The sequence below is a fragment of the Phymastichus coffea genome, unplaced genomic scaffold (genome assembly GCF_024137745.1).
Source record: "Phymastichus coffea isolate CEN01 unplaced genomic scaffold, Cenicafe_Pcof_1.1 PCOF00040, whole genome shotgun sequence".
NCBI classification, from domain to species: domain Eukaryota; kingdom Metazoa; phylum Arthropoda; class Insecta; order Hymenoptera; family Eulophidae; genus Phymastichus; species Phymastichus coffea.
This window is the reverse complement of record NW_026706851.1, coordinates 676,552-687,704: the sequence shown is the minus strand read 5'-3', so window position 1 is coordinate 687,704 and position 11,153 is coordinate 676,552. Positions and strand designations below refer to the sequence as shown.

Sequence of the window (11,153 nt, the reverse complement as noted above, 5' to 3'; positions counted from 1 at the left end):
TCGACCGTAACCGCCCTATCCTATCCCTTCTCGTGGGACAGGATTACTGGGATAAACACCAGTCATCCTGTTCCACCGTGTCCAATTCGTGTGCGAACCCTGCAAAGCTCTTATCGTTATGCCTGGCAAGAGTTTTTGGAGTCCTAAGAAGGTCAGGTCATTAGCAGACCTCAACGAACAGATACCCTTCCATGAGAGGGTAATGGATATGACCGAGATATTCTCAATCACAACCCCCAACTCATTTGCTATATGATGTTTAAGCGGAAGAGTATCATACTTTCTGCACTTGGTTTTATGTGCGTCGTCAAGTGGTGCTGCTCCACTAACCACCTGTGCATCGATGACTTTGACGCTCTCATCCTTTACTGCAACGACATCAGGTTTCTGTAACCCTGATGGAAGACAGTAGTGCGGATTTCGGCCTCAGAATTCGGCCACCGTGAGTTCGGTGACATCCTTGCACAATGTGCGCCGTAGTCTCCGCCACGTGACATCCGGCACGACAAAGCACAGGAACACCTCCATCACGGCGTCCTCTAGTTGTTCTAATTCTGGAGGGTAGAGCGTTAATTCGTGTCCTGTGGTACTGGATATAATCCCGACCAGGGACTCTCGCACTACCAGCATCCACCCAATAGCTGCTCGCGGTGACATTAGCAGCCTCACGCAACTCACTTCCATCACTGGACTGATGGAGTCGGGACGCCCAATAACGTCGACGATCCTCTGGACTCGTGATTGACTGCCCATTATATGTGAGCAGCCTCTCAGCCCATCGGATCATCTTAACGTTATAAAGATGTTGAGTGGCGTCCCGTACCGCAGGCGATGTGGAATGTGCCATTGCCAATATTCTGGCATGCATTTGTCCCGGCACAGATGTTATAAAAGCCAGAACTCCCAATCCACCATCCCTGCACTCGACGTGGAAGTACCCCAGCGGGGTATCCTTGGGTAGACGCAGCCACCTACGAACTGCGATCCTCACCTGCCTATCCAACGCTCTCAAAACCCTCGTAGTGGTTCGTGAGAGCACCAGACTGTGATACAGGCGAGGAATAAGAAAGCAGCGAAGGATCTTAAGTCGCTGTTGAGGCTTGAGAGGAGCTCGAGTGATGTTATTTAGCTCTCTCTCTAGATATCCACCCGGCTTTTTGATACCTAATGGCGAGATGTTAATGCCTAGGTATCTAAATTGTTTTGTGGACCCCAGTTGTTTAATAGGTCCACCTTGTAACTTAAATAGCGGGGTGCTTATAACTTTATAAGTCTTAGCCTTCCCCGCTATTTGGATGGAGATGGCCTGACTTTTCAACGAATTAAATTGTAGGCCATACTTAAGGGCCTCTTTCTCAGCAGTCTTCAGTAGTGTCTCCATCCCAGCCTTAGAGGATGCGAATAACACTATGTCATCCGCATATGCCATAGCGTTAGTCCGTTGTTGATGGACTCTGAACCCGATGTTGTTGGGTAATGATTTTATGACTCTGTCCACAACCATGGCAAACAGGATGCTCGACATGGGATCTCCCTGTCTTACGCCCCGTCTTACCACAATAGGCTGTGAACATTGTCCGGCCACTTGGAGCACCGTTCCACATTTCCGGTACATATTATCAATATACCGGACAAGGCTAGATGGTATGTCTTGTCCCCTTAACGCCGATGTAATGGCATGATGACTAACGCTGTCAAATGCCTTTGCGACATTAAGTGACACGGCATGGATTTCACGAAGTGATGTCTTCGCTACATGCAATGCCGTGTCAAGAACCATTGTGTTCTCAGCGCAGCCATCATGTAAGCCTCTCTGTCGCTCATCGATGATATTGGCTTTAGCCAATCTTATCGCTAAGATCTTATGTAGCTGACGAACGACAACAGAGGCCACACTTATGGGACGGAATTCTGATGGTAGTGAACTCCCATCCTTCTTGGGGACAAACACCGTCCTGCTAAGAAGGAGTTGAGATGGAAATTCTCCAACAGCTAGGACGATGTTGTAGAACAATGCTCTTAAACGCATTGGCACACTCCTCCACTGTCGGCTGGAAATGCCGTCTAAACCAGCAGCCGAGGCGAGCGGTATCTCACTGTCCCTGATGTTATTGGGACAAATCGGATCTGCAAGCCATTGCAGAGTCGGGTCCTCATGAGCGACTGTTCCCTCTTCAAGATGTTGGGATGGAGCAGTGAGAATCGGTTTCCAAAACTCAATCATCTGCTCCATAGAGGGCTGAATGGCGCGCACCTCACCATCCAGGACTATCTTAGCCGCCCTTGACATGTCCTTGGTCCACAAGCTCTGCATGGCAGCATATTCTCGCCGTCTTTTACGCCAGTTCGAGATATGTACGGTCGGCGTGTCTCTAGGTATTCTAGGGCCATGATGTTCTATATTGGGTGGAGGAAAGACCTTTACCACCCATTGATGGCAATCATCAGATGTAATTTGATTGCCATCTAAGAGAGCCTCTGCAATCTCGATCAGGTCAGAAGCCCGATGAGATGTAATCTCCCGAACTAACCCGATCGATTGCCTGATTGCATTGATATAAATATCATTGGCCCCCTCTTGTGACGAGGGAAGCGTTAGATGGTCATCGCTATCCCTAGACACTTGATAGGTTGGGTTGATGTTCGACCCAACTACATCTGAGGAGGGACCTGGGGAGGGGCTTTGTAGAGATGTTAGTTTTTGCATTACGAGGGCTTTATATGTCTCCTTCTTACGGAGACCCTTCAGTCGCTCAAGATCACACCCAAGCGACTTCAAAAGGGGCGTAGATAACAAATACTGCCGTATAAATCGGACACTGCCCTCGTGAATGGCTTTAGCCTCCTCCATGGCGACCAGCTCAATCTCCTCGTCTCTTCATCTCACCTTTCTATCTGCCAACCGTACTCCCTCATTAGCATTCTCAGGATAAGCTCTCCTTAAATGGACTCCAAGTCCGATCTTAGTGACAAACTCTCTCGCACAAATTGGACACTTGTGACGGCTGTTGTTGTTGCCATCACTTATGGGTAAGACCGGGCGGTCACGGTCAGTTGCCGAAGCAGGGCCGGCAATCCGAGACCCCAGTGGGGCTACCGGCGGTGAATCACATGACTCACGAGAATTGTTGATTGAACTCGTGCCTGCTTCCTGTGAAGTATAGGGAAGGCAACCCCATTGTGACGTCGGTTGACGAAACAATTCTCAGGTGCACTTTTTGGTCTATCCTTGCGGACAATAACCGGGACGTGCGTTACCACTATCGCAGGAAATTCCTTTTTTCGGCGACGGGGGATCGAAGCTTTGCTGTACCACACGCTAGGCAATATAGCAATACTTCGCGTTATTTTACCACATTCTTGGCAATAAAATAACGTAAAGGGAGCCTATCTAATATGCACTCGACCACACGCTTGGCAATCGAGTGTAACTATCTAAGAAAGAAAATCCCGTACGCGAAACTAGGAAGAGTAAGGAGAGAGAAGTTAAAGGAGAGTAGTTAGAATGTAAAAAAATTTTATTTAATTTTTCTTACTCACTTTTATAATGGTTTTCCCACACACACACTAAAAGATTGACTGGGTCTGGACGAACTTGAAGAATAGCTAACGAATTCAAATAAATTGTACGAACTGAATGAACTAAATCTGAGCTACTAACTTTGAACGAACTGAATTTCGAAAAAATTAATAATGTAATGCCTGAATTTTCGTGAAAAGATCTCTTTTATACTTTTTTACAAGAGACTCCCACTCGAAAATCTTTGTCATTTTTGGGCAGGAAGAACTAAAATTTTCTCAACTTAATTGGTTGGAAAATTTGGGGAGTATCTCAGCGTAAGCAAGGTTCGAATCCTAATTGGCCGGGGGCGGAGTGTGCGGGTGTGGCTTCATTTTAGTGTTTTGGGCCCTCTTCGCATAGATGGCCCTCTATGTACTATTCTGGCCTTTATCTATTTAAACTAATTTTATTTAAAATTAATTGTGTGTGTGGTACTCTAATTTTACAAAAATGTTTCTTAATCTATAATAAAACTAAATGATAGAACAAAAGTTAAGAATTACATTTATCTAAGAACAATTAGGATATTAATAGTTTTAACTATTAATTGATTATTAAAAAGTTTTGAGAAATGTTGAAAAAAAAATCAGAGTTAATTGCAACAAACATAATTAATAACTTTCATTCAAGTCATTCTTAATTTGTCTAACGCAAAGTTGAGCGCACCCAACAATTATATATACGAAACTCGTAAAGAAAATGAACCAATAAATACGGGAAGACAAATTTCGCAATTTTTCGAGAGACCTGCAAGCAAATCTGTTTCCTTTAATTTAAAATAAATTAGCAAAAATGAAAATAAATTATTTAAAATAAAATAATAGTACTGTTGGCAGGATGCACATGTGCGCTACAGATCTCTTCTTTCTAAACATGCGCGCAATCTGACTACTCCGGATCACGCGATCGTAAAATCGCCCTGATAATCTCCAGTACCCGAAAGTCGCCAGATGCACGAGCCGAAAACTGCCGTTCACAGGAAAAATCGTTTTTATTCATCCGCACGCAGTTTTTCATCTTAATTTACGAGCTAAATGTGTGGTCGGTATTTTTTTCTTTATTCTCTCTTTTTTTTTTTTTTTTGAACCGCCGTTACACCATACTCCATAATATACCACCTTCCTAAGGGGGATACTGCCACTAACTAGTGGGAAGGCTGGTCATGTGAGAGGGCTGCTCTCTCACGGTATCCCTCCGCCTTGAAGACTTTAGCTACATTTGAGCCACGTCAAATGTATTACTAGCGGTACCACGAAGAGGTAGCTCCAAGACTTGACTGGGTTAGAGGGGACACCTCTTCACCCAGCCCATTGAGCAACTAAAAACTCTATCACCATACGCATTGCTTTCAGCCACGCGCATGACTTCCAGCCATACGCATTGCTTTCGGCCATACGCATGACTTCCAACCATACGCATGACTTAAGAGAGTCATAGTTACTCCCGCCTCTTATTTTATTATCCCGCACATTCTCATTTAAGCACTTTTAGCGTGTAACATTACACCATCACTTGAACGTCTGAAAATCCGTGCAAAGGCACACGATCAATTGATAGAGCGAGCAGTATGGTGCGCATAGCTACGCGTATAGTCCAAACGATAAGCTAAAAACGAAAACTAACGCCTTCCACCTCTAAGCCCCTTTGAGGGGAAGAAAAGGATGGAGGAGAATAATGCTTTGATTTCTCGGCTCGTTCGGCAAGCATCATTCAAGTATTAGTCAGAAAGTTCTTGGCTATCAGCGAGGCAAGTTGTTCTTTCGTTACTAACTCGATTCAAGCGCACTTATAATTTCCGATAGTCTAAAGATATTATTTGTTTTTTACAACTTGATTTCATTTGTTTATTCATAATTAATAATTACTAATAATTTTTTTTGTAATAATAATAAATTAGATATAATTTTGTAATAATTGTTTTTATTCACACTACTCTTATCGCGAACAATTTGGTGCCCCGGGTGAGGAATTTGCGAATAAAAGTATGAATAGGAAAGCGTTTATGTGAGTGTAAGATTAATTCTGATTAATTTGTGTCTCCGTTACATTAATGGCTCCGAGGAAACGACAAGCATCAGTGACGAGCGCGGCTGCCAGCGGTAAGAGAGCCAAGCAACCACGCGGAAGGTCGACGGGACCGCGTGGACGAAGCAGAAATTCACGCAACGCAGCACGTGCTGCGCTTACGAGCCAAGTCGCAATGGGCCAACAGCAAGTTCGCGAGGATGGGCAAGCTTCGCAGCAACCGTCCCAACAGATGGACGCAAATGCCATCACTTTCGAGCAGCCTCGGCCAAAGAGAGGACTAACGGGCGCTAATCAGCCTCGCCGACGCATCAACTCAGTACGAGAAGAAAGCGTGGATCGAGACAACGCTGAGCTTCACGACGAAATTGAAGGTACCAGAGCGTATAACCAGCGGGTTGGCGTTCGTAATCTATCCGGTGTTAATCACGCTAATGCAAATGTAAATGCGAGCGGAGATCCTAACATCTCAATCGGACAAGCGATCATGGAAACCTTACGCACTGTCAGAGACGTTGCTGCTAGCGAAAGCGGTTCGAGATTGGGGGGCCGTCCGTCATTTTTGAAAGAGCTACCTGAGTTTGCCGGCGATCCGCTTGATTGGATCCTTTTCGAAAAACGTTTCAGGGATTCTACGAAAGACTTCGAATACAACGATAGTGACAATATTGTGCGCCTACAGAAAGCTGTAACCGACAATGCAAAACTTAAAAATAAAACATTGTTAGCCACTGCGTCGTCGGCAAATTCAGTTATGAACTTATTAAGATTGCAGTTCGGGAACCCAACTTTAATAGCGGATAGAATTGCACAAGATATTACAGGGTTACCTTCGATGAGAAATGGAGAAGCGAACATCGTAGATTTCGCCACGGGCCTTAGTAACGCATTGACGGCCTTTCAATCGCTGGAATTGACCGATTATTTATCCGAAACAACTTTATGGAAAACTGCAATCGCGAAACTTCCGGCAAGCTTACAGATGTCATTCGCAGACCATCTAGCAACAACATCAGGTAGAGAAAGTAAACTTGAAAAATTGTCAGACTTTTTATTGCAAAAAGCAACAAATGCTGTAAGCTCGGATATCGTAGACCTAATAGCAACGCCTCATGACGTGTCTGATAGGGATACAAGCGTGAATGATAACAATGCATCAAGGAGGGCGGTAAAATTATTAAAAAAGGCAGTCGTCGGCACGACATTCGATGAGAACGCCCCGGAAAATAAACCCGAAGACGAGCACCCGAGAGGCAAAAAACAGTGTTTGTTTTGTAAAAAGCCTGGGCACTTTATGCGCGAATGTTTTTCATTTAAAAATAAATCAACGAAAGAAAAATGGGCAATTGTAAAAGAATTACGAGTTTGCTTCAATTGTCTCGGAGAGAAACATGCGCGAGTAAATTGTAAGTCGTAAAGAAAATGCGGCGAGTGCGGTGCTCAACATCATTCGTTGCTACACGAACATCGCGACGGGGGAGAAAAGAACCACGGTCGCAACGAAAACGAGCGCGGTTCAGATTCAAATTCGGAAGGCCGTCGTCAACAAGACAAGTGCGACGAAAACCCGTAACAGTCGTTGTGACTAGTTTCGCGGACAGGTCTTTTAAAAATGGTCCCAATTAGCGTCGAAGGGCTGAATCTTGTAACCAAAACCTATGCATTATTAGATGGTGGATCTACTATCACCGTTATAGATAAAAAATTCGCTCGAAGTTTAGGTTTGAGTGGGGAACAAATTGATATGTTAGTGCGCGGTCTCTGGGGTGGAGAAAAGCATGCAAAATGCGAAAAAACTAGTTTTACGGTGTGCGGTACATTTGGCAAACAGAGAGTCGAACACGCGATAGCAGTTTCTCAAGTAAACTTGCCGAGTCAATCGCTGCCTAGCGTAATAACACTACAAATAAAAAATCAATTTATCATAGAAATGGAACCGTATAGGAACGCGAAACCCCTTATTCTCATTGGCCAAGACAATTGGCGTTTGATAGACTCTGCTGAATCTCGAGGAATCAGCAATACTGGACTCGCGATTTCGCGCACGTTACTGGGATGGGTTTTGCACGGTTATTATGAGGAAGATCAGAGAGAAATTCGCACCTTAAGTGTGCACGCTGTCTGCGGCACGACAGATTGCGTAAAAGACGAAGCAACAAGGGAGTTAGATGAGTTAAACGAATTAGTGCGAAAATACTTTGTTTTGGAAAATCTCGGAATTTTAGAAACTAATGCGCAAAAAGACTGGGTAGATCGAGCCTCCAAAATTTTGCATGAAACAACGCGGAAAGTAGGAAACATATGGGAAACGGGATTGTTATGGAAAGACGATACTTTGCCCGATCTAGACACGAGAGCGACGGCGCTCAGACGTCTACGCTCGCTAGAGAATCGTCAAGATCGCGATCCTGATTTCGCTACGAAATATTATAAAGAAATGAATAGACTCTTTGAAAATGGTTATGCGGTAAAAGTAAATAAGAGTCCTAAGCCACCGCACATTAGATACATTTCTCATTTTGGCGTTACAAATCCAAATAAACCCGGAAAAGTCAGATTAGTCTTTGACGCAGCGGAAAAAACGCAAGGAACAAGTATGAACGATTTACTTGAAACCGGCCCCGATTTGCTTGAATCACTAATTGGAGTTTTGACGCGTTTTAGACAATATCCTAACGTAGTCAAGGCTGATATGAAAGATATGTACTTGCGCGTCAAGGTTATCGAGAAGGATCGCGCGGCGCAAAGATTTTTGTATCGCGGAGCCGACCGAAAACGAGAGCCAGACGAGTGCGAAATGACGTGTTTAATATTTGGTTCAAAATCTTCCCCGTGCAGCGCGATATTTGTTAAAAATAAAAATGCTATGCTGTTTGAGAAATCAAAACCAGAAGCCTCGAAAAGTATTATAAAAAATTTTTATATGGACGATTATCTCGCCAGCGGATCTGACGTAAAACAAATGCAGAATCTAGTACGCGACGTGAAGTCAATAAATAAAGAAGCTAATTTTGAGATGCACGGGTGGGCGTCGAATACATCAAGTATAATCGATGAAGTTAAAGATGAAAACAAATTAGGACAAAAAGAAAAAGCAAATCTGTGTGATAAAGAAGAGCGCTTTTTGGGTTTATATTGGGATTGCGAGACAGATACTATAATTGTAGTTTATCAAATCCAGCATTGGACTCAAGATAAGTACAAATATGTATACACGACGTCGTATGAGTAGATAGAGTGGGAGGATAATTAAAATAATTCAGGATATACCAAGTCATATTCAAATATTGTCACCTTATTCAAATTCGTTACACTTAGTTGGTTTTACTTATATTGTAGTTACAAATTCAGAGTATGTAAGGTCATACTCGAAGTGTTGTCGCCTTATTCAAATTCCTTATATTCTAAACATCTTTGTCCGCTTAATTTACATACGCCCGACTATTTACATTCTTGAACTCGCCGTTGAAATACATAAGCAACTTAAAATTTAATACTAATTCAAAAAGTTTATGAATTTAATTAATCAGATACACTCGATTATTTGCCATAATTCGCCTCCTCTTATTCACGTGGTTCACAATATTAAATTTATAAACAATATCATAGATTTTCTCGATTCAAATCATCACTTACATGATAATGACAATATAAGTTGATATCGCCCAACGCACTGCTGCGACGTGGATTTCCAAAGAAAGATCATCTATCCAGAAAATCACACTCCAACTTCCACTGAGCACATCTGTCACATGATTCCATCGACGTAATCATAGTGAAGAATTGCTGGCGTAAATCAAAGAAAGGGCAGCCTCCCGGGCCGGACAAGCACCTCGATATTCAGATCGTCGCACACTGTTAATGTTCCCTTGATGATTAGAACAAGTCGCTCCATCCAAAGTAGGTCCGAAGAAATGATCACTGTATCCAGGGAGTGTCCAAACCCGGCGAGCGCCGTTTGAAGAGTGCTCGAAGCTAATTGTGCCGCCGGCAAACGCGCGTAAGCGACACTCCCCCCATACGACGGCTCTACGAGCCCGCCAGCAACCGAGCGCTCGAGTCAGCGACACACACATACGTCACAATACTTTGCGATTTAATGTCGGATTAAACAAAATCAAGAAAAATGAAGCTGCAGGAGCGGAAAGACCTACGAAACGCGAAGTTTTAAGTATGGCTATGTCCGTGTACGATCCACTGGGCATTTTGTCCCCTTTCACTTTGAACGCAAAATTAATTATTCAAGATATATGGATAAGCAGCGTTAATTGGGATGCGAAAATTCGGGAAGAAGAATACAAAAAATGGCTTACTTGGCTAAATAATTTAAAACGAATGTCGGAATGCTCAATACCGCGATCCTTTATTCCCGAAGGTGTAGAGTACAAGCATGTGCAGTTGCACGTATTTTGTGATGCAAGTAAAGAAGCTTTCGCCGCCGTGGCATATCTTAGGATAATCGGCAGCGACGGGAAAATACACTTGGCTCTCGTTATAGCGAAAACTCGAATCACGCCCGTCAAACCTATGACGATTCCGCGTTTAGAGCTTCAGGCCGCAGTTCTCGGTGCTCGCTTGGCCACGACTATCGGTCAAGAGCTTAAGTTGAAAGTGGATGATAGGATTTTTTGGTCAGACTCGACTATGATTCTGCATTGGATCAAAACAGGACCGCGCACGAAACAAGTTTTTGTCGCTAACCGTTTGGGAGAAATAAATGTAAATACGCGCGCAACAGAGTGGCGTTGGGTTCCGGCGGAACTCAATCCCGCCGACGAGGGCACGCGACAATCAAACAAGCCAATGAGTTCAAACGATCAGTGGCTTATCGGGCCGAGCTTCTTACGTCATCAGCCCGATTTGTGGCCAAGATCAAAAGTACTTAGCGAAATCGAAAAAAAGGAAGCAGAGAACTTAGAGGCGCGAAAAGAATTCATTGGCGCACTGCATATCAATAATCCAAATGTGTGGGAAGTTGACGTAAGAATCCGAATATTAGGCTGGGACCGAATAATAAAAACAGGCGGTAGAGTGAGAAAATGTTTTTACCATTGGTATTGTGAAACTCGCGAAAAACAGAATAAACCGATACAACCTGACAAAATAATCTCCGAAAACAAGGAAAATTCGGCGCAGCGAGTTTTCGAAGGTGAAAAGTTTTGGTATCGGTTAATTCAATCAACTTATTTTGCGAATGAACTCGACGCTCTTAAAAACGGAAAAATTGTTGCAAAAAGTAGTAAGTTCATTGGCTTACGGCCGTATATTGACAATGAAGGGCTACTTCGAGCGCGCGGGCGCGTTACTAGAATATGAGACGATAAATTAGGAAAACCAAAGATTGAATTCGGAAATTTCGAAAATTTGCCTATCATCTTAGACGTAAATCACTATGCTACAAAACTGCTAATCGAGTCATACCATAAGCGTTATTTTCACGCAAATAATGAAACCGTTGTAAATGAATTGCGACAGCGTTTTTATATCGTCGGTCTACGAACGACTTTGAGATGGCTCGCGAAGCGATGTATCATTTGTCGAATTCGACGCGGACAACCGCCAAACC

General features: G+C 43.5%; 1 protein-coding gene across 1 annotated transcript; it reads left to right on the top strand.

Moving 5' to 3' along the window:
* Positions 1–9,760: 9,760 nt before the first annotated feature.
* Positions 9,761–10,903, top strand: LOC131664082 (uncharacterized). The gene has a single exon (XM_058934948.1). The coding sequence runs from the start codon at positions 9,761–9,763 to the stop codon at positions 10,901–10,903; it is 1,143 nt and encodes a 380-aa protein (XP_058790931.1).
* The last annotated feature ends 250 nt before the right edge of the window (positions 10,904–11,153 follow it).

Coding starts and splice junctions, on each gene's coding strand:
- LOC131664082 (XM_058934948.1), top strand. CDS start 9,761: ATGGCTATGTCCGTGTACGATCCACTGGGCATTTTGTCCCCTTTCACT.